Source organism: Micrasema longulum, unplaced genomic scaffold (genome assembly GCF_059751315.1).
Source record: "Micrasema longulum isolate JH-2025_06_02 unplaced genomic scaffold, ASM5975131v1 h1tg001006l, whole genome shotgun sequence".
NCBI lineage: Eukaryota > Metazoa > Arthropoda > Insecta > Trichoptera > Brachycentridae > Micrasema > Micrasema longulum.
Window position 1 is genome coordinate 332,495 of NW_028278194.1, and position 25,913 is coordinate 358,407.

General features: G+C 31.3%; 1 protein-coding gene across 1 annotated transcript in view; it reads right to left on the reverse strand.

Annotated features, from left to right (window-relative positions):
* Positions 1-25,913, reverse strand: part of LOC148277615 (multiple PDZ domain protein-like) — a 434,817-nt gene that overhangs the window by 241,955 nt on the left and 166,949 nt on the right. Inside the window, exon 15 of the mRNA XM_088232645.1 lies at positions 15,612-17,389. Coding sequence (XP_088088771.1) covers positions 15,612-17,389 — 1,778 coding nt within the window. The remainder of the gene's footprint in view (positions 1-15,611; positions 17,390-25,913) is intronic.

Here is a 25,913-nt window from a genome sequence, read left to right on the forward strand (position 1 = left end):
GTCTATCTTAGTGATTTTTTAAATCTATAAAGACTTACACCAAAAAAGTCCAGATCTTGCCTTGAGTTTACAGTACGACGCAATCAGGACATTGGTGCATGCAAGCCATAGTTTGTGCTGTGTTGATCGAGGAACAGAAATGAGAAAGAATGGCATTATTTGACATAAATCCTTGTCATAATTTTCCAAATTCACATTGGAATGGCCAATTAAAGCAGTTTATTTAATTTAAATTTAAATTGCGGTTAATGAAACTGAAATAAAAAAATATATACTTCGACTTATGACAACAAAACTAAAATATTAGTATGAGTGGAACCGATTGGTAGACTATCGCTCTTTAAAATGGTTTTCGGGTATTCGGAGGGAGTGCTTTCACTTAACCCAACTATTTATAGGTTGGTGAAATTATTATTATTATTAAACACCTTATACTCGGCGGGCATATTGCAATCTGTTTTAATAGAAACAGAAATTGACCAAAAATCTACACTTTACTATGAAGAGATGAGGGGGAATGGGAAAAAAAGAAAAAGGATACAGGAAAAACTCAAACATTCAAAAAGTACATCTTAAGTTCAATCTTGATTTAAATGTAAATAAAGAAGGGGCGTATCTGATATAAGGAGAGATTTTCCACAATCGAGCATCTACTACTTTGAAAGAGGAGGCAAACAAATTAGATCGGTGAATTCAAAGGAATTCAAACAGTTCTCTCATTACTAAGACAAAAAGATAGCCCATGTTGAGATAAAGGTTGAAAAAGCTCTCTCAGATAAACAGACAAAATGAAATTATTTAAAATATTGTTAAAAAGTTATAGAATATAAATATTTCTTATATGCCTAATACTGAGCAAGGTGTCAATGAACGAGTTTGGTGTCAATGTTTGGGTAAAACGTTGCTTGGTTGGAATATTTTATAGGACTCACCGAAGTTAGATTTTTATGGACTGGTGCGAGGCTTAAGCAATATCTCACGTTATGACGGAGGTTAGTTCATGATGCACAAACGATATAATCGGCTGAGCTGACAAGAACGAAACAAGAACGCGACAGTTCAGAAGTTTAACAGTGACGCACTGAATTATAATTACATTACAAATACTTCAAGGTACTAGAACTTGGCTTTCAACAGTGTCGGACAGAAGAGGAATATTTTTTTTGAAGTTGTTTCTTAATCACGATTCGCGGAATGTCATGAAGCAACCCTTCCCATGTCAATGTGATGGTTTATATCATGAAAAAAGTCGCATCCTCGGTGGATCACTCGTCAAACCTAAGAATGTTCAAGCGCTCACCCTGTACCTAATAGGCTCGGAAGGAAAGATTTAATTATTATTATTATGGAAAACTAATATAGTGCCATTTTCGTAATATAATACCTCAAAGACGCTTTACAAAGTGATAATAAAATACTAAAAATGTACTTTGTCACCACATGCTAATGATTTATTCAAATGATTTAACAAGTGGGTTAAAAGTTTCTTAAGAATCATCACTTCACTCTCACAGTTTCGGATCTCTGCTGGGAGAGCATTCCACGCCGTAGAGCTTGCGACTGCAAATGCGCGTTCGTTGAATTTAGTGCGCTGTTTGCGTAGAAGTACAGTAACTTTTCCTTTCCACGTTGATGTAGCTGATCTAAGCGTAAGACCCCTATCAGCTAGTTCATCTGGAATGCAGGGTTCCCTTAAATATTATTGAGCAGAGTTGTGCCGTGACTTATACATAAGCCAACAGAGTTGGTTTTCCACCGTCTGTGTCTGTGGAAAACGTAGCCAGTGTAATTCCTGAAGTAGTGGAGCGATATGACTGAACTTAGAGATTCCAAAAATAAGTCTCACTGCGGCATTCAATACAGACTGTAGACGAGTCATTTTATTCAAAAGCAATATCACGTGTTGACTTATTTTATTTTCATCAACGATGTTTTGTAATGTCGAAATTTTGCTGTTTTGACTTAATTATGAGTTTATACTGTTGGAAAAATACTTTACAATCTGCAAAAACGCACTAAGTCCTATCTACTTCACAAGTCGAGATATTTTCTGTAATAAGTCAATATAGCATAATTACGTCCAGGGAAAAAGCACCTAGGGACAAGGGACAAGGGATGCCGTACTGATGGACCATTAATAACAATATTTCGGATGTATTCAGCTGAGCTTATGGAGCTGTACTGACTTGAGAAAATGTGAGATCTTTGGTCGGCGACATGATATCCTGGAGATGTCCAGAGATGCTTCAGTCTACATGCTTCACTTAGAGGCAAACGTGGCAATTATTATTTTCTTTCTTTTCTCTTTTTACTAATTAATTATTATTTTACCTAATGTTATAGGTACTGTACATTAGATGAAATGATTACATAACTTTTTTTATTAAAGAGATAAAAAAACATTTCTCACAAAGTGACTATAGTAGGTACAATGTGACTTCAATTTGAATTACTTACTGTGGTATTATGTATCAGTGAAAATACACTACGTCATGTTATTATTTATTTGACTATTGGATAAAATATAGTAAATATATCATTTTACCATGTTTACAAGTTAGCTTAATAATGCTTAGTATAAAAAAAAGTTATTTCGTTATAACCATTGAATTTTAATTATCTCAGGAGTAGTAATTTTGACGTACTGCTTTTTCGCAGAATACCCACGTTATGATATGTCATTGGCTAGTTTAAAAGGCCACTTTACACATTGTGTAACATTCATCGTTCTGTTTTTTTTTATTATATACACATTTCTTCGATTCTTCCATGTGTTGATTTAAGTGAGAGCTAAAACCTTTACTGTTGTAAAGAGATTCATCTGATCGAATTGTTTCACATACTAGGCAACGTCTGAAAACAATTTTCCAATTTTTAAACTTGTTCTTGACCTAGGTGGTGTTATTACAATATTTTGAGTTTGTCCTTAAGTAAAATGTTCTACATCCTTTTTGTAATTAATTTTTTAATTAAAAACGTATATTATTCACACAATTTAATTACTGTAAAAACAAAAAAAAAATAACAGGAAGAAGTGATAATAAATTTAATTAGAACGAGTGGATGACTAAAGAATGGTAAAACAGATATATGTATATAGCGAGAATAAACGTTAACTTAGGATGAGGACGACCAAGGAAGACTTGTCATGATCAGACAAAAGCAGACACAACTGAAGGGCTTGTATGACAAGATGAATGAATGTGGAAGAAGCTAGTAATGTATGAAAGGATAGACGTATGTGGCGATCCATCCCCCCTGCCTGCCCCTTCGGGGAAACAGCATTATGGTAGTACATAATAACACTTTCATCATCCCTCTTCTCATTTACAATAAGTACGTAATTAACATAAGTAGGCTTATAATAGCGGCCTCCGTGGTGAAGTGGTTAAGACGCTTGAATCATGCACGAAAGGTTCTGGGTTTGATTCCCGGTAATAACCAAAATATAAATAATATTTTTTTCGAAGACTGAGTTTTCTGTGCTGTAATTGGCCACCCTTATTGCGCTTCTAAGTTTGTTTATTTTACTGCATTGCATATTATTTTAGTTTATATTGCTTTATATGTTAATGATAAATAGGTTAATTAGATTAATTACGTTTTTATTTTATTATTATGTTAACTTTGTTAAATAACTCATTTAAGGCATGTTTTACTTATTGTTAAATGTTTCCCTCGGCACGAGACTCCCAGTGAAGAAACATTATTCTGCATTAAAAAAAGAATACAAACATTGTAAAAGTATAAACAAATAAATATAAAAAAATATGTATGTATATTTTTAAAAAATACAAAATAAATTTTTAAAACGTAATTGTTTTTGTTAACCTTATTATTACCGTATTTTTTGGACCATAATACGTACTTTTTACTCTAAAAATTCAATAACTTATGGTCCGATTGCTTCTTGTCTTCCGCAAAATACGGTAAATCGAAATTTCTTTTAACCAGTCGATAAATTAAACGGTAAGAAAATTATCGATAAGAATAGAAAATTAATTTAAAAAAGAAAAACTATTTTGTTTAATGAATGTAATCTGTAAGGGTTTATAAATAAATTTCGGATCAAAAAAATTCAGAAAAATTTTAATCGGGTTGTGGTTCCGTGGCGCATGTCTCGGACTCACGGCTCAAAAGTCCGAGGTTCGAATACCACTCTAATCCAACTTGATACCCATTTTCTAATAGTGAGTTATTTACCACTCGTTAAAAATGGACCTCAAAGTGAAATATTTGGGTAAATCATAAGAACGCAAATATTTATTTTCCAAAAAAAAAAAAACTGTTCAGTTAGTTTTTTAGTTCTTAGCATGGTTTTTTTTACTTAAATACTTTGCCTTTACGCGTGTTAAGTAAATAACAACATTTATCGATACTATTCCTGACCGATTACCTTTCGTTCTCATCCTTCCTTTGACCTATCCTTACGGTACCTACCTAACATCAAGATAAAAGATATTCAAAATTACAAAATTCGGATTTTAGAACAAAAACCAAACAACATTTTTGACTTGACATAAAATCGGATAAAAAAGTGGTTGGAATCGTCGAGGAAAAAATTATTATATTTTATAGTTCATTTTGTGATCCAGTGCCAGAAATTGAAGAACATTCAAATTATATTGAAGGTAGGTATTCATTCCATGTTCCTATCCTTTCTCAAATATTTCCCCAAAACAAAACTGAAGGAAATTCGACTTTCATTTACAATCCGCCTTTTCTTTAACAACGTGTATCAATATAAATATGATTTTAAGAATTTTTCTCTATTTTTTTTTCATTTGATTTATCGACTATTTCATTTTATGTAATAAAAAATAATTTCTTTAAATCAGCAAAAAAAAAAACAAACACAGACATGTTTTTCTTGATTATATAAAATCTTCACAGAACTTCCTTTGTTTTATTTTCTATACCAGGGCGGGGATATTTTTTGAAAGATGATGGTTTTTATGGGCACAATAAATCTCGCGTCCGCCCCTGGCGCGCTGTCATACAGCTGTCAGTAAGGCGGCCAGGGAAGCAGTACAGTCGTTATCCTCCCAGGGGTGTAGTGAGGGGGGCTGAACCACCCCCTTAATACTTTGGACTACCCGAGTAAAAATATTTTGTAAACAGGTATTAAAATAGGTATGCAGTGCATTGTATTCGGTGGAGAATAGAAAAATTGAAATAATTACAATTTCAAAAAACTTGATAGTAGATTGCTGTTTGCGTCTCGCATATATTATATTATTAAAAAAACTAACTAAATGCTGGACTTCATTTAAAGAATTTTCAAACTCTTTTAAAAACCAAATACATTGAATACTTCATACAACACTTTTGTACGCAATAACTTGGAGTTTGCATCCGTTGTGTGGAGCCTATAGTACATAACAAATATTGAAAGGATTAAAAATGTTCTTCGAAGATTATAAAAACAATAAAACGCTTTGCACTAACAGCCAATCTGCTAAACAAAATGGGTTTTTACCTTTGAAAATAGACGCACTATATTTGAAATATGCTATTTATATAAAATATTAGATAATAATGTAGAATCTTAAATCTACCCTGCAAAATTAATCTAAATGTCCCCTTTCGCGTGACGAGAAATAAGTATTTATTCCATCTGACAGTCTGTAGCACTAGCTATGCAAAACACTCTTTCCTATATCGTTTTCGCTCTAACTTTAATGCTTTTTTTCCTTCTATTGATATATTTATCACGCCCCTTAATTTATTTTAAAATAAATTAAAACTCATTATTCCTGGTTGCGATACGCTCCCACTTGCTATTTAGGGATGCTCACGCTTACACACATCTAAAACTTACTTCCACCCAGATACACATAAACACTTCTCTACACTTAATCTTATACAAATACACACAAACACACCCTTTTGTTGTACCACAATTTAATATGTATGATTTATTATTTAAAAACTTTGCTGGTTTGTCTTTTAACCGTATCTTTTTTATGTTATTTAAATATCATTGTTGACTGTTTGTTTATGTACGGTAAATAATTTTCTTTTTTTTTTTAAATCTCATTTCATTATCAACGTAAGCGACCTCTTTAGTATAATAGTTAAGACGCTTGACTCACGCACGAAATGTTTCGGGTTCGATTCTTAGTAAGAACACATAAAAACACAAGCCTGAGTGTTTCGTATTGTAACTCACCACTGTTATGATGGAGTTCAGTTTTTTTTAAATTTTTTTTATTTCTGAATAGACTAGAACTAAGCCAAAATTATAAAAAAATACATACAGATATTAATTAGTGTCGGTACGTATTTGGTTATTTTTTAGTAGTTTTGCATAGAGCTGTTACCTGTTTGGCCGTGTAAAATTAAGACTTCTTTACAAACCTCAATATAATAATAAATTACAATACCAAGCAAGTGCTTTTTTTTCAAGTATTTTTAAAAATAAAATATCATTTTTGAAAAGAACAAATTTTAATTCACCGACGGTACAAATTTGAACCACGACTATTTTTCTATAAAAGAGTTTTAAAAAAAACAAGAAAAATACGCAATCGTTTTCAGGCTATAAATAACATCTTTCAAATGGAAAAAGTTCAAAAACCCTACTGAATCTATGTCCAGGGAATAAATGGTTAAGGACAGACAAGTCTCGAAATCGAAAGACACAGAATTGGTTTTTCTAACGTGTTTGTGCATAACGAATCATATGTTTACATTTTTTCTATCTCGTTGTAACGCTAAGTTTTACTTTTTTATTTACAAGATGCTTTTTTGGCTCCTACACACCTTTTTTTTAAAAAAAAACCTGTATTTAAAACGTTTTTTTTTTTCAAATTGCGATCTACATTTGTTAATTTTTGCAAATTTGGGCGTATTGTGTAATTAAAAAAAAAAAAAATTTAGTAAAGTGCTTAGCAAAAATGACAATGCTTGAAATACTTAGAATATAAAGTTTTATACCGTATAGCATATTGAACTTGTTTTATTGTTTTTTTTTTAAGTTGCAAAGTCTTTCCACTGATTTAATTTCATGTATATCATTGTTCTTGGATTAACACCCGAAGCATAAGACTAATAATTTTACCTTCATGTCTCAGATGATCAAATACGCTGCATTTGGTGCACTAGTGCAGTGCCCTATGCACTACTGGGTGCGGAATTTAAAATTATGAAGACGATTCAGCTTGTGGAAAATAGGAATCAAGTTATGTACTATTTTTTTTGTTTCTGTAGCACCCAGTAGTCGGGCAGTACCACCCTAAACAACTGGTACTAGAAAAGTCACGTCACGTGCTGAATTACAAGCTTCGTTTCCTGATGCAGCGAGTGGAATGGAGTTACAAGGTCTTTGTTTTATCTCTCGGTCACGTGCTAGCCATGCGGGGAGCTTCCGATACGATCCTATTCGCACCTGTAAATGGCGGTTCCCAGCCGGCCGCGGAATTTAGTGCAAATTTTTGAAAAGATATAACCGACAATAATTAACCCAATGAGTTTTACTTATAAACTTGGTATAAAGTTACGCCAAGGCATAGTGGTAGAATAAGGATCGAAATAACATCCTTATTCTACTTCCCATCTGTATTCTACTACTATATTCGCGTACACCCTTATTTTTATGTTTTTTTTTTTTTTTTTTTTTTTTATATAGGAGTTGCTTTATTATTTACCTTGCTTATAATATACAAGGTTTATATTTCAAAAGTGGATTTTTCTGCAATTAAATTTCTTTAAATTGATCTAAACTGTTGGGATCAGGTGGGATATACTAATGTGGGCCAATCAGGAATTTCTCAGCATTTGCTTATGTGGAGAGGAAACCACTCAAAACTCTTCAGGAGAAGCCGGCCTGTTGGCAGTAGTCAACAGGCCTTCCGTTCCACTAGAGGAGTGTTCGGCATTTTCTTCCCTACTTTGGTTTATTTTACCAATAGCCTGCACTATATTGATCATGTATAATACTACCTCTCGTGTGAGTTCTTTCTTATTTTTATGTTAGGTATATGTGTGTGTGTGTGTGTATGTATATGTTTGTATGTAGATGCATATGCGCATGTACAAACAAACAAACCATTACGCTGTTTCTCCGTAGGGGTAGGCAGAGGGGAAAGAATGCCCTATCACTCTATCTTTGCACACAGACCTCGCTTCCTCTACATTCATACATCTTCTCATGCACGTGTGGCAACACTATAGACGTCACACGCGACGTCGCGCGCCAGGTCCGAGCGACGGACAGGACAAGAAGCATTTTGACTGTGTTCGGTGACGCATGTTCTTTAGACAAAAACTTGATTTAATTGTAATTGTTACGATTTCATACTTTTTCTTAATTGCTTTATTTTACGTTTACAAATTAAATTCCTTGAGTTATTTTTAAGTATTTCCATTCCCTATTATATAAGGTTTAGTTAAGTTTATGTGTTGCATCTTTTGTATTAATAAAAGATAATAAAACTGTAAGTACAATCTTTTACTCTATCTGTGCATTACACATACCATGTTAGTCTAAAGATTTATCCAAAACGAGCGTGAAGTAAAAACATTTCTCACTAGACGATTTTTACGGAACGATATCAACGCGGATAAATATTTAGCAATTTATGTGGAACCTACTAGGCAGTCGACATAACCCGACGTTTAGTAGGTAACAAACAACTACCATACACGCACGCCGATTATTCCTACTCTTGCCATGTTCATCTTCAAATATTTGATGGACTTGATAGATCTATGTCTTTCTTGGTCTTCCTTGTTTTCTGCATCCATCAACATTATCATCGTAGATTCTTTTAGCCGTTCTTTTGCTGTCCATTTGCTCTACATGTCTAAGCCAACGCAGCACCCCTTTCATGATTCGGTCGATAATGCATGTCTCAGCCTTACACAATTCACGGATCTCGACATTAGTGCACCTATCATACATCGTTTTACCACAAATTTGCCTGAGAAATGGCATTTCGGCAGCATTACACTTACTTTCATCATTTGCATGTATATGTGTGTGTGTTTGTTTGTGTGTGTTATATATATATATATATATATATAATATTTCTATTTGTTTTTAGTTTTTACATATGCAATATTTTTATTTTATTCTTAACACTTTGAGTACCGGCCGAATACACACGTTATTTACCATGTTCCCGGCCCATTTTTGTGAAATTGCATGCTTTGTGAAGGGTTTCTTAAACGTGTCATAATTATGAAAATGCTATGTTAAATCAATTCTTACTTCTCGTATTTATTTGAAACAATTTAAACAGTCATTTTTGTATGATAATTTTGCCAACATTGGCCTTTATGGAGAGCCACATTGCAATGTTCGCACATATATCTACAGCGTCTCACTCCTTTTTTGTGCTTTGTATCCCGGAGCCGTGTAAACAAGTGATTATAATAACCACGCGTTGTGTCCCGGTCCCGTGTTTTCACGTAGTTTACCAGCAGCAAAAAAGTACTAATAAAAGTCACCAGATGTCAATAAAATGCACTTTTTTGAACAGCTGGTAAACCACGTGAAAACACAGGACCGGGATACAACGCGTGGTTATATGATCACGCTTACACGGCTCCGGGATACAGAGTGTTAATAAGTATTTTCTTTAATTTGATGATAGGATAAAAAAAATAATTCGTTTGAGACCCTTGAAACATTATTTATACAAGCAGTCAAACTCGCTACCTAAATGGGTTCATGCTCATTCAGTTGTACATAGGAAACGGGTACTACTGACTTTTCAACAATAACCGATGAAACAGGGATTCAGTCTGTTTGTATAATATACTCATATAAGTCTATTTTTGGTAAATTTGTGTGTCTATGTAAGATTTACAAACCTGAAATGCATCTCTTTCTTAATATTTTTCTTCTTTATTTTACTGTTTTACTATAAATCTTTTATTTTTTCTAAAGTACAATACAACACATTACTTTTATTGAGTTTAACCATAACAATCAACCTTGTTTTTTTTCTATTATATAACTTTGTATTTAACTGTAATTTTGTACAAATTGGCTACGACCGTTAGTTATAATGATAAATAAATAAATAATAATAAGGATGGTATTCTTATCCGTATTTTGTCACTATGCCAAGGCGTAACTTTAGACCAAATTTATAAGTAAGGCCCGACGTGTCATTTAATACACCATTGCTTCAGAAAAACGCAATTAAAATTTTCAGAAAATGTCAGGGTTGATGCAAAATGTCACATGCCACATACATTCATATTCTACATCATTATAAATATGTTTCATCTATTATATGTTCATATTATATCTTCATTTCTTTTTTCTCTGCTGCCATTGGCATGTTTTTATACTTTTAAACTACTTTTAATTACTTATATTATATATGTTAATAAAATCAATATATTGCTGCTCTTACTATAATGTGTCATTAATTTAAGATGTTTTTTAAATTGACCTAAATTTAAATTTACTGTCTTATATTTCACTTAAAGATTCTTCTCATCGTTTCTTTGAATCCCTTAAAATAAATATGTGTTTATGTTTTTCCTTTTTTAAAAAAAATGTTATTACTATTTTATTTTATTTTTACATCTGAGCATGTTTTTCATTCTTTATTTCCATTCTTAATTCTTAATTACTCTTACAAATTTTCTTCATTTTTAATATTATCTCCATTTGTAAATACTCACTACAAACTACAAACCTTAAAATATATTTTTTTCACTTAAATTTTAATTTTTAAACAACTTTCATTTATGTTTTCTTTTTCCTTCTCTTTTTTATACTTTCATAATTAACCTTACATTTAATTGCTTTTTAATATGGAAACTTCACTGGTCCATTAAAATTAAGTCCAATTGTGTAAAATATTAAACTTTGTAACTGTACTTTATGTTTCCTGAATAAAAGAAAAAAAAAATACTGAGCTGTCTGGAGTTCGGATATTTACTCACCGAAAACCAAATACCGCCTATTTAACGCCGCATAACACTTATTCTCCTCTACGAAAGCGAATCGTCGCACTTCACGTGGCTCAAAACGGTAAAATTCTGAGTTTTGAGAAAAGATGTCTCAGAAGAATTTTGGGTGAGCGTTGGAAGCAGGTTTTAGATTTTAATTGCATAATGCTCAAAATTCCGTTGTCCGAAAGTGGTATCAGTTTGTATTTGTTTCAGTTGTCTTTGTGTTGAGGATCTAGTGAATATATTTTTATATTTGTATGTGTTGAATTGTTGGGGTTATGTCTTTTGTTTGAGTAAGAATAGTTTTGGAATCTGTAGGCGAGTATTGTTTTAAAGTATAATTGCTTTGGTGTCATAAGTTGTGATTTGTGGAATATTTCTTCAGCAGATAATGCGCGGATCTTGACATTTTGTCCACCTATCATAATTACAAAGTTTTATCACAAATCTGTCTGAGAGATCGTTTGTTAACAGAATTTAGCGTATTTTCATTTTACATAAGGGTCGGCATTAGGATCCCACTGTGAACTTTTAATTTCCTTTCCTGACTAACTATAAACTAAATTCAAAATATGTGGTCAACTGTTTTACATGCAAAAGCACTATCTGCATACTGAACGCTCAGCTGTTAATTCGCCGCTTCAGTTAGTTTTTGTCCAACAGACCAAAACACAAATCTGCAGAAATAGAGTTTCAAAGTTTTTTTTACGAAATAGGCATAAATAATGACCATAGCCTTTGACAAAATTCGGTAAAAGAAAACCCATCAACAATTAAAAGAAAAAAGTTTTTTTATTTAAATTTTATAAATAAATTAACTCAATTTTGTTTAAAATGGTGTGTTAGACAAAAAAGAACTAAAGCAATGAATTCGGTAAAATTTGGTCTATTTTGGGTTACAAGCCCGTCAATTTACATGTATATCATAAATCCCCCAACCGCAACCGATTGTGTTTAGAACACTGCATTTTTTATTATTATTATTACCCTTTCTGAACCTAGTGGTACATAGGACACTGCATTTATAAGTCTTACGCTTCAGGTCCAGGAATTACAAAATATTCTAGTATAAAAACACATTTTTTAATTAATATTTCGTGTCAATGTTTCGTGTCGTGGGAATCGAACCCGAGACATCTAGCAAGGAAGGAAAATCCGTTGACAAATACACCACGGGGCCGAAATTAGTTCACTTAATTCGGCGTATAGTGATAATCTGTTACAATAAGGTAAATTGATCAGCCATACGCTTCAAGTGACAGTTCAGGAACATAAAATATTGCATTGGGGGATTTCTAGTGGACTCTCTGTCAGCCACGCTATTTTAACGAATTTTTTTTCTGTACACAATTTTGTTGCGGGAGATTTTAATTTTAAAAAATATGTGCAGAAAAAAAAGAATTATATATTACAGAGAAGAAACACGGTTTTAATTAACATAGATGTTCAAATACGGGTAGAATGGTGAATGTTGCACAGTGTGAGAAGTGGCCACTTAAACCAACCAATAACAAGTCATAAGTCCTGTAGATGCCTAGACTTCTATATTACATTCTCGTAAATGTTCTTCACCTCTGTTTTAATATGTTAATTTCTTTGCATATTATTGTAGGACACTAATGCACACACCAAAAATAACTTTTAATCAAATTTACACTGAAAGCAACAATTTCAATCAAATTAAATACGGCAAATGTAAAAGATAGGAAATAAAAAAGAAGTAGTTAATAATAAAATAATTATTAATATCTAATTTTATCAATATTTCTTTGATTTTTAACTTAAATTTACATACATTGTCATAAAAAATATCAGACTCTTATGATACTTACGATAACGCTATAGATCTCATTATTTTTGGTGTGATAAAATATAAAATACTTTTTTGTTATATTTTAAACCAAATAAGAAAAATAATGTTAATTTACACTAAACTATAATTGTAGGGAAGTAAATTGAAATCAAAGGAAAAAAACAATACAAATTTAATATCTCGAAAACGGTTATTATTTATTCTACGTGATTACCTTTTGTTTAAAAGGTCTAACGGTGTTTCATGACCACATTTTTTTGCATCTAGTGTTTGGCCAACCTGTATATTACAAAAAGTAAATGTAAATAAATGAATCAACTTCGCCTGAAATTCAGTACTCGAGTGTTTAAATTTACTTCAAATTTAGTCTTCCGTGTAATTAAATTACTTAAGCAAACACCTGAAGAAATTGGTTCTAAGCGTAATCCTGTGATTAAACATAGGTAGAAATAAACATAGCTGATTATGAAAATAGACTCAGCTGAAAATTCACGTTTCAGGTTCCTGAAATTTAGGAACACTTTATAACCACACGAATGAAGGATTACACTGTCATATTAATATGTAGGATCATTTTGTAAACCAGTCATTCTGAAAGAAAAGAGCGTAAAGTATCGCGAAATTATTCATTTTAATTGTTTTAATCATCACACTGATACTGGGACAAAACTCGATTTCTTTAAATATTTTTTCAACAAATCATTATACAAGGATGTGTGTTATATTCATTTGACGGCTTAAATCTTTTGGTTAAAAATAAGTCAGTTAAAAATAAGAGTTTTGCTCCAACATAAAATGTAAGCGTTATTGTATGTGTATTTCTTAAAATGGACCCAATATATTGATTTATTTTTTACTATTAAATATAGAATGTCCAATTACTGTAGCATGTCCAATTACTGTAGCATATCCAATTATTTAACCACCCACCCTATTTATTTCACTGTTTTTGCAATGCAAAGAAGTTTTTTATTTCAGATCTCAACTGTGTTAAGGCATGACCATTTTTGTTATACGTGTTTTTTTCAGTTTGGATGATGTTACAAAAAATATTAATTCATACAATTGAAATCAATATCTATTAAAAATTGATACAAGTAAGAATACAAATTAAAATGTAAATATAAATAACAAATTTCAAAAACTCATATTGACGTTAATGCGATGCACAAAAATAAAAAATATTATTTTTACTCAGTTTGAAAAAAAAACCGCCTAACTTTCTCATTAAATACAATGTTTTGTTGATTTGCGATCATTAAAATACTTATAGTTTTTGAGAAAAAGATAAAATTTTGAAAGGTTTGTAATATCGGACTTACTGACAGTCAATGAATTAATTTTCCGAACTTAAATATAATGAAAAACTTCAGCATTACGAAAAATTTTATTATTTTTTTTTTTCTGATGCGCGGAAAAAATTGAACATTCCAGATTATATATACAGATTTTTTTTTGAAATTGTACGAAAAAAAAAAAAAAAATTACGAACTACTTGAACAACGCCACTAGTTAAATGAATCAACCAATGAATGATAAAATAGCTGTGAAAAATTACTGATTTATTTACCGTTAACGGACTAATCGGCAGAACTGGCCGAGAAGAAGCGGAAGAGAACTTGAGAGTCACACGCGGATTAATTTTAGAAATACAAAACTTTAAAAAATCTTAGCACTTATGAAATATACTGCTAAAATACTTTGTGTTATATGATTTACAAATAAAATAAAAAATAAAATAATGTTATTAACTTACTTTACGAAAAATACAATATAATGCAATAATACTAATTTACTTTATTATAATGTAATGAACTTACATAATAATACATACAATACGACGCAATAATACTAATGTATTGTAAGTACTTACATAATATGTTATGATTATCATTATTTCAAAATACAAAACTTAGAAATTTTTCAAAAATATAAAATTTAGCCAACATAAACATGATCACAATACCAGTGAAAAGGTAAGAAATCAGACTCCAATTTAAAAAAAAGGCGAAATCACAAATTTCCGTTTCATATAAGGCAGTAAAAAATATTATGATATAGGAAAACACATTTATGAAGAAAAATAACTATTTCAAAATTCAAACTGCCGGTTAAAAAATCCGTGTTAAACAACTTAAAAATCAAATATATTAGCATTGTCATTATTAGAACACACATGAAAATATGCTTATGTGTGATTTTGCTAAAAATAAATAAAAATAATAATAATTTAATGAACTTACATCAAAATACACACAAAGCAATGTAATTATTATTAGTAGAGGGGAGGAAAGTAGACTCGGAGCTATATAATGTCTACTCCTTTTTATGTACTTTTTTTTATTTTTTTTTTTATAAATATGTATATTTTTAAAATTTAACTATTTTATCCCCTCTCCTCCTGCATTCATAATTAAAAAAAGTTAAATCTGTAATTGGTCTGACTTTTTAAATTGTCTTTTTGTATCTTATATTTATAAAAAAATACTATGATTTCCTTAATAAATAAAAAAATTATCCTTACGTAATGTTTTGTTATGTAATGTTCTTACATTACAATAATACTAATTTATGTTTTGAGATTCAGTATTAGGTAGAAATTGCTAAAATAAAAAAAATGAATAATAGTAATTATTAAAGTGAACCTTAAAGCAAAGGAAACTTATGTAGCTTCTAAACTACATAAGGAACATTTTTGCGGCAAAAACAAACATTTAGAATCATCTAAATTTATCTAGAATATGGAGTACATTCTACAAGACCAGGAAAGGAAGTAATACGTATTAACAAATGATATTGTGTTTAAAAATTTACATTTTTGTTACCGTGATAAATCAGTTCTAAACTAATCTTTAAGTATAATTTGAATAATTTATCCTACCTTTCGATTCTGCACGGGAAGAACTTCAACGGCCCCGCTGACTTTCTTCTATCTTTTTGGGCAGCCGGAACTTCCAAGTTAGGAGCTGCTTGGAGTCTGCTCTCTCTTCTTCTGTAAACTTTGCTCATTATCGAAGGTGCTGAATGGCTTCTCTCCGGGAGTCTTTTCGGTGGTTCTAACATTTCTTTAATAACAGCGCAGAACTTGCATTTGCTGGCCTCGGAGTAGTAGGCCTGAGTAAGAGCATACGCGTAGTTTTCCAAAAAGCACTGGTGACAACCCATAACGGGATAATTTCCTTCTTGATCGGTCGAATCTTCGCTAGGTTGACTTATCTTTTTTAAGAAATTTGTAGTCCTGCTTTTCCGAACTGCCATCGTATTTCTTTCAGCGCTGTTTTTTCTCGCTTTAGCCTTCTCTTCTTCTTCTTTTTTCTTCTGGTTCATGTATTCTTCTAAGCACTCCGCTTGGTCGTTGTAGTATTCGACTACTTTAATTCTTTGGATTTTTTTAACGGGTTTTTCTACAGATTCAGACTTCGGTTCAGGCTCTTCCGGTATTTTATTAATTTTATCGTCTACGACTTCTTCAACGTCGTTGTTGTTTATTTGATGCAATATAAGATCAGAAGTAGATTTAAGATCATTTTTAATATACAAAATTTCGTTTTTAATTTTTACTGTGCTTTCGATATTATTAGGTATGACACATTTTCCATTATTCATTTTATCGTTTGTCGCGATAAGGTTTTGATTACTCGTGTCCTCGGATATAATTGCTACGCTCTTTTTCTCGGTACTAGTGACCAACCTATCATTAGGCACTAGGTTGGCGTTATCTATTCCCTTTACTTCATTTACTTTATCAGATTTATCAGAGTCGCTTATTTCTACATTATTGTTCATCACCTTGTCATCAGTTCTCATTGATAAGGAGTCATCCTCTAAACACGTGTCGTAACCCTCGATATCATGGTCGATGTATTGCAAACTATTTTCAAACAAGGCACTCCTCATTGTCCTAATTGTGTTACTTCCTTCTATTCCTTCCGGGATGTTTTCACTCGGCGTGGCTATTACTGAATTGCAATCTTTCCAACTCTCGTCACTTTTAACACTGTCTAAATTGAAAACCTTTTCTGATTCTTTCGACGATTCTTCTAGGTCAACATCTTTCCAACATTTTTCGAAACTTATTCTTTCTAAACCAGTCGGGGTTACAGCAAATACCATCTCGTCAGATGTAGATATATCTTTGTTCTGGTCTTGAGACAAACTTTTTCTTCTTTTCGCAGTAACGGTGTATTTGTCATCGTGCACTTTTGCTGCTGTATTTAAATTATTCATATGGTCGTGATCATCTTCTGTAATCGTCATATCCTCATCATTACCGTCTAAAGAATCATTCGATTTTCTTAAATCACTAAGTTTATCACATTGAGTACCGTTGTATTTCATGTTATCGTTGATCAAATCTTTGACAGCGTAAAATTCGTTATTTGGGTCGTCTTTATTATTAGTATCTACTTTGATTTTATTTCCGTTTTTGGTTTTGTAGTTTGGGAGGTTATTTTTCAGGCCGTTGACAATAGTTGGGTCATTTTTCATTTCCTCAAAGCTGAAGTCTTCCAGGTTTGACATATCGTCTTCTCTAAGAGAGGAGTCCTCTGGTTCCAGACATATTTGGACTACTTCTAAACATTCCTGGTACTCTTGCAAACATTCGTGATAGGAATCGAAGCCAGTGTGGTCATCTGATCCAGCAGAATTCATACATTCCTTAAACAACACAAAAACAAAGTTGTATAAAAATGAATATTTGAATTCCAGTAATGTCATGTGAGATACACATGCATGTTTCCTAAATGTATTTTTATGTAACTCTTAACCAAATATACTATATTACACCAGTGAAAACTATATTCCGTCAATACAATGCCTGTATAACACCTATTCTCCTTTACGGATGCAAATTGTAGCGTCTTACTAAGGCCCAAAACAGCAAAGTTCTGAATTTCAAGTATAGATGTCTTAGAAGAATATTGGGTATGCGGTGGTTTGATATTGAAAGGAATTAAGTAATAAGATAACGGACAAAACGAATTCCGGTGACAACTGTCATCAAGCGGAGGCAATGCGGTTGGGTTGGCCATGTATTGCGGATGCCTCCTGAGAGCCTTGACCACGCTTGCCTACTTTACAAGACATCAGGTTCTCGATATCCTGTTTGTGATTATTTTAATAAAAATAGGACGTTTTAAAAAGCGTGTCGGGACTGCTGATGTTTTTTGCATAAAAAAAATTAAAGTGGACTTCAGATTTTTATTTCAACTTAAAAAGGCATTTTCATAAAGAAAATGGGCTTTGGTGTTTTATTCAAGTATAAAATAGCTTTTTGTGATAATTTCAACATTTTAAACTTCAAAATGGCGAAAAAATGGCCTCTTGTGCTTTATTCTCTAAGGCACAGATATTTAATATCATAGTTTTTTAAATATCGTGTTGAGTGGTAGATATTTCATAATCTATATATATATATATAGAATGTTTGGATGTGTGACCTTGATAGATTGAACGACTACTTGGCCGATTTACGTTAGGTTTTTTGCAAAATAATGAACTTTGCGTTAGGTATATTTAAAGCTCTTAAAATCTTCAATTTAATCTGTAAAAAATAAGCTAGGAGCGTAAATGTTTTATTCATTGACCTACCAGGGTTACATTCGACGAGAATGTACAAACTCAAAAAGTAGGAGGTTGTTCTTTTTGTGTATAAAAAAAGTTTGTTTTTGAATATATGAACAAACAACATTCATTGGTCCTTTAATGGCTCTCAATCAGATTCTTTCTTTAAATTCCTTACAAATGAAAAGTTACATAGGGAAAGCTACAACATCTTTTCTACGTTTATCTAAATGGTTTTTACACGCTTTCACGACACAATCAGGCATTTGGATTTTGAGTTGAATGTCAAGCTCACGTCAAAACCCTGCTGGCGTTTAAAAATGACTAAATACGCATCGGACATGATTAAGCATTTGGGTATGAGTTTAGTGTCATCTTTTTCTGGGGGCTCAGGGTGCATCTATGCGTATTAAGAGGTAGGTGGTTTTATTTAATGAATTATTTTAACCTGTTTCTATGGTTACGTAAAATAATTATAAAATTTAGTTTTTGAAGTATACTGAATAGTGTTTAATCTTAAGAGGAAAAGCGGTCTGACTTTTCTTCATAAAAAAGTATTCTCATATTTTCTCCCTGGATTATGGCATAAGAGTAGTGATTTTACATACTATAGGTATTTACCGTTGCTGTGTTCCTACCGTTTTGTTTTTTTGATATATTGTTTGTTATGGGAACTAAAACCATAAAAAACCCCTAAAAATACTTGGTTTTATATCTTGTTTTCAGGCACACTAGCAAAATAGCAAAGCATTGTCGGGTTCATCTTGTGTTAAATAAAACCCAAATAATAAGCACAATATTTTTATTTTCACACACATTTGCTATAATGCACATTTATTTATAACAAACATTTCAAATCAAAGCTACACATAATGTAAAAAATTGTAATAAAAGATTTTTAAGTAGAAAAGTACTGAGTTTGTCAACCTAAATAACACCGGAACCTTTATTTACACGGTTTCGAAATAACACGTACAAATATGAAATAATTAAAATAGACGTTTATTTAATAGTGCGTAATAGTTACATAGAAAAACTCCGTTTATCTAAACTCCAGTCATCCAGATTACTAAATAACCGGTTCTTTGTAAGGAAATCGAATCTCGAATCAAGGTGAAAAAGCCAATAAAAAACTTAAAAAAGAATTTCGAAATAAGGACATCACTGCTTGTAAACGAGGGTCTTTGTCAAAGAAATTAACTTTGCTGGATATGTTTAGGAAAGGTTTCAATGTGATTCCAATTTATTGTACTAATTTCAAAGCAAATTTTGCGTTTTCTTTCAAAACGTTGCCTTAATTTAACGGTTCATTCAATTATCCAGATTTCTGCATATCCGGATATCGCCTGGAACTCGTTAATCTGGATAATTGGAGTTATACTGTAAAAAACCATGGAAATATCACATTCTACGAAACCGATAAAAACATGGGAAATGAATTTTGAAAATTTAATTGTATTTTTAAATCAATATGGATATTGTGGAAAATGTTTTCATAAATACCTTACAAAATGTAATTATTAAAAATATGCTTCTTCAAAAAGGCGACAATTTCGGCCTTGGAAATTGTAATGTCGAGATTCGCAACGATGTTATATTAAAATTTAAACAGTCACAAACAATGTTCAAAATTTAAGCGAATCGTGACGTAATAGAGGCATGGCCAATATGAACAACCGTTTTCGCGGTGATTGAAAATTATAAATTGAAAAATATATTTTTTCCTACTAACAAGAACAAAAAAAATTGTTTTGCCTTTTAGTATTTCATAGATCTTTATTCACTTAGCGTGATGAAAAAAACGTGATATTTCCTATTATGGTATTCGCTTTTGGGATTGGGAAAAAGCGTATAATAATAATTTATTATGTGATATTTATAGTGAGTAATCTCGGTTACGATTTTTCTAAGTATCTTGTTGTCCTGTTATATTTTCAAAATAAAATTAAGTTACAATACGTAGTAAACAATTTAATATCCTATATCCCTTGTTATTAATTATTTAACGCGGTCCCGCGTAGAACGTAGAACGTAACTCTCAAGAAAAAATAGGTCCCGGTGTATACTATTTCGGCTAACACGATTAGATGTAAGGTTCGATTTTCAAACAAGTATTTTTTTTTAGTTGAACCTTTTGACTTTAATATTTCACAGTGTCGTGAATCAGAACTCAGAGAGATAACTTATTTTAATGATTAACGCAAATACTCAAATTATGCGGCCATTTTCATTGAGTTGTAAATAAGTCATTATGAGAAAATGGGCACCAAGTAATCGCAGACCGAAGTTTGAACCATGGACCTCTGATCTGTCAATCCACCACAGTAACCACGAGATCGAAACCCAGTTTTCAATAATTAATTCACAATTTTCGCAATAATACAGATTTACATTTTATTAAATAATTTTAATTAAGTTACATCAGATACATTCATGAATTTATGTCTTTTTAAAGCCATAAAAATTAACATGGAATAAAATAGTAAGTTAGAAGAATTAAAAACATATTATTTTATACAATAATAGAGGTGTCCCAAAAAAAGTATGCACACTTTGATAACTCAATATTTTTAATTTTTTTGTTTTTCCAGGTCCAAGCCATTAAAAATAATCGCTGATATTAGACTAGACTTAAAAAATGTAAATTTACTTTAAAGCGCTTCCATAAGGGTGAGAACGTAGTGGAAGCGCAAAGACTGTTTATAAGGGAGTTTCAGATAGATTCACCAACGAGTCTTATCATTACTCGCATCAGGGGCAAGTTTGAAAGATATGGGATGGCTCAAGATGTTTACAGGGTTCTGGGAGACTGTAGATATTGTAACGACTATATTTCATCCTGCCCATTTAAGCAACGCGTAACTAAGCACGGGTCTAAATGATATTTTTGCTGCGTTAAAATTCAAGCATGGCAATACCACGTCAGACTGTGCATTAAAAAAAAAGAGCGCCCGTGACAAGCGGAATAAACGTGTAACGTAACAAAATCTAAAATGTATTTCTTTTATACCAAGGAAGCATGGCCTTACGGCATGTAAGTACTTGTAATTTGTAATCGTATTGTCGTTTCAATTTGCCAGAACACGGAATCTAATGATGCATTTTTGTCCATAATTATAGGCTTCCTAAATACCCCATTTTATTTTTTTATATATTTGAAATCTATGATTTATTACCATATTTATATAATTGATCATTACATCTGTCTAAATCTTGACAATTTACGTCAATTTTTTTATACAAAATCTGAATTATTATTTAACCCAATGCCGAATCGACGACAATAAGATCGATCGAAGATTTATTTAGAAGAATGATGCGGACAGCTATGGCTTACGCTAAGATATTGGCTGGATATACCTTTAAAACTGGAACCTTTCACATAATACTCCGGCTATTTGAAACGAAAAAAACTTTGAATGTCTACCAAGAAGATTTAAAGAATTCGACATGGATGATTGGTGTCAAGAAAAATATTTAATGTTTTTTGCCATTTTCATTTAATTTCTAAATCATTTACAATTTGGTATTTTAGATTATACATTTAGCTAGGTAAACGCGCAAAACTTTATAATTTTTGCTTGTAAAAGTAAAATTGTAATTTCGAGAAAATGCCTTTGTTATTTTGCAATTACCTGGTCTACATGTTTTAATTAGCAATACACAGTCATTATTGAGGCTCCGAGATTTTTTAAATTTTGAATCCTAATTTTTATCTTGATTCTTCACACATCTTGTGGGAAGGTCGTACATAATGTTTGTCCACATTTTAGAGAGATTCTCATCTTTACTGGTTGAGCAACATTGGTGAATAGCGTATATTTTGTGATAGATTTGATCTGCATTTATTTGTTTGGATCACTTTTTGCATTGTCTCACAACGATGCACAGAGCGTGGCTGTCCACTAATAAAGGCACAATTTATTTTTTTATATAATTACATTTCAATTTTTTTGTAAATCTTTGAAATCTGTTAATAGATTGAGTGTTGACATTCTTTTATTAAGAAAAAATGGTAATTTTTCACACTCCTCACAAAAAAACATTACAATATCCACAAATATTGCATTAAAAGAAAAACTCCCGGGAACTTATCCCAAAACTTTAAGAAAATCTGTTTGGCAAGCCGCGCGTGAGGTAGGCATTTTAAAATCGAGTATCTTTTGCGTTTTGAAGCCGTTTATTTAAATTTGCTGCAGGAAAATGTCATGCCAAGTATTCGTGAGCAGTTTGAGGATGAAGAAGACTGTCATTTCCAATAAGATGAAGCATATCCCCAATATCATCGTAATGTGAGAGCTGAACTCCATGAAATTAAGCGGAAAAAGAGAGATTGGGCCTAGAGGTGCTATTAAATGGCCTCCGCGCTCTCCAGACCTCACTCCATAGGATTTTTAAAAAATAATTATATTATTAAATATAAGGTTTATCTAACAAAACCAAAAACAATTGATAAATTGAAGGCGGAAATTGATAGATTAATGAAACGAAATTCCTAATGAAATGATTCGCCACGTTTGCGATTCCATCGCTTCGCGTTATCAGCAATGTTTGGATAAAAATTGGTATCAATTCGAACGTTTGCGCTGACTAAAAATATTGCACTTTACTTTTACTTTTAATATGTAATACATCTGATTACACCCTGTTTTTATAATAACGTAAAGTGTGTTTAATTTTTTTAGGACATTATTTAGTATTAAGAATAACAGTCTTAAAATAACATCAAATACTTTTTTAAAAAATTAAACAGTTTTTAAACATCAAATATAACGATATGTTTTTTTTTAATTATAAATACATTTACATAATATATATTATTGTGTCTATTTTTGTAATTATTCATATTTACCAAGCTGCAGAATGATATGTATGTGTTATTTTATATTATATTTTATTACTATTATAGCTCAATACACGAGTACATAACACCAATTGACTATTATTATTTATTTAATTTAAGTTAATAAATAAACATAATTTTCTTAAAATCTAACATCAATATAAAATTTAAGAAAACATCAAGTTTCTCTACAGACATTTTTTTGGTAAAACAACATACCAATTATTAGTTGTTAATAGAAGACTCTTGTTCGTTTTTTTCCAAATTTATAAACGAGAACTAAATCTCAAGCGAATTCTTTTTTTTAAATCTGCTGGACAAGACATAGTGTTTGCTTATATATAACGTATATTATTTTATTTTATTAAAAGCCTTCAAAATAGAATATCAAAGAGAAGATCGTTGGTATTTTTGACACCTTCCATTCGCATTTAATCAAGGGAAAAAAGCTGTTAAAGCTGGTTTTGATAATTACGCAGTGTACAGTGAAGGTGCTATAAATTATTGACTCATTTGTTGTAAAAAAATTATGCTATATTCTCTTGTTCTCATCGTTTAGAAAAAAACGTACACTTTAACACTTAATATAATAATTAAAATACCGTATTTAGTGTTATCGTCATTATTTATAATTTTCACTAGTTACAGGATTTCTTCGTAAGGGACATTGTCAAACTGGAAGAAGATTGAATAATTTTTAACGACGCATAAATTTGAACTTTAAATTTTGGAAATAAGATTTGCCCACATAAAATAATATTAACCGGTCAGATAGCACACACACATTTTCCGTTATTGTCTTCATTAAAATACAAGCAATGAACCCCTCGATAAGAATGAACTTCCGGGAATTTTGCTTACAGAGAATCTCCTAATTACCCCAGACGGGAACACAGCTGGAGCGCGCATTATAACAAGGCTTCCATTCGAGACTTGAAATTCGAAATTTGAAAAGTTACAAAATATTTCAAATATCAAAATTCTCGAGATGCTACATTATCAAAATTTTAAGATCAACGGTGGGTTTCTGAACGCGTTACTAGCGCGCACTTTACCTGCTGCTTGCTAGCCAATTTCACCCTTAACTAGTTATTGATTAAAAATGATTTTTCTGTTAAGTTAATATCGTCAAATTAACATGAACCGTGACATATTAGGTGCGTGGCCAATGCAATGACCATTTTTGCGGGAATCCGAAATTACAAATTTATTTAATTTATTTATTAATTAACGGATATTGTCTATGTATACAATTTACAAGGTTTAAATATTACAATAAAAAAAATAAAAAAACATTAAAAAAAAAGGATTGACAAACATAAGGGACATCAAGACAAGATCTGAACTATTTATTTAATGCTCTTTTAGATTGCTGTAAACTTGAACAAAAAAGTTTAGATCTTGTCTTGAGTTAACAATGCGACAAAGACGGGTCATTTCAGAATTAAGGCCATAGTTTGTTCTATGCTGACCGATGAACAGTACTTCATTGTTTCTCAACCTACGAGTAGGAATATTGAATTTTACTTGGCTCAGTAATGATGGAACATCGATTATACCATTTAGTATGTCGAACATATATATGGAATCAATATAAGCTCTACGTTTTTGTAAACTAGAAATATTTAACATTAACTCTATGCCAGCATAAAAATAATTACCTCTCTCTAGTCCAAGCATCCACGCTACTTTTCGAAGCAAGCGATGTTGGACTGATTCAATATTATATATGCGATTGACATGGAGACCAGACCACGGAGAACCACATTCTAGAAGATATATTTTATGCTACTAATAAGTAGGAGCCAGCGGTTCCTGTTACAGTTTTTATTAAATTTAAATACGGTTTTACTATGAAACTTTTAAAAATAACTCCTTTTTTACGTGTTTTTATTACATTACATAAATAATTAAATTCACATAATTTGTATGCATGTGTAATACATAAATTCGATTGATTGAAACTCGTTTATTCCCATAAATATATAAAATTAAAATTTACAACTCATGCTTTCATTTGTATATAACATAAGAATTTGTATAGTCTCCCGAGAGTCTGACGATGTTTCTTACGAAAAAACCCGGTTACTGATGAAAATGATAAAGTAAAAAAATCTGATAACAGTATTTTATTTGTATTATAATTTATATTTTGGATAAAAATCAACAATATCAAACAACTTTATAACTTAAAAATTGTAATAAGAAAATAAAAAAAGACACACAAACAGAGATGAAGAACATTTTAGAGAAGAGAAAATTGAATTTTAGTCATTTACAATGCTTTAAACTTTTGATTAGCTGGTTTAAGGTTCACCATGTTGCCAATGTTTAAATATTTTTTTTTTCTTAACTATTCAACCTGTTCGCTTTGGTAAGGTAAAACAGCCAAAACCCTTTATTGATGGGGGTAAGATTAATCTGATTGAATAATTTCGCCTACTTGGCAACGCTCAAAAGTATTTTTTTTTGTTTTATTAAAAAAAAATACTTAGGCGAATATTTCAACTTTGGGATCATATACTCACTATTAGAAAATGGGAATCAACCTGGGGTAGAGTGGGGTTTGAACCTCGGACCTCCGGATCCGTGAGTCCACAACACTAGCCACGGAACCACAATCTGATTAAATTTTTACACGTCTCCTTAAACCATTTAACTTTAACAATTTTACTGTACCAATTTATCAAAAGTGAAATAGATAAATAAGTAATTTTACAAGTTCAGAAAACATATTTGTTTATTTTATAAAATTCGGTTTATAAATAAAAGTTT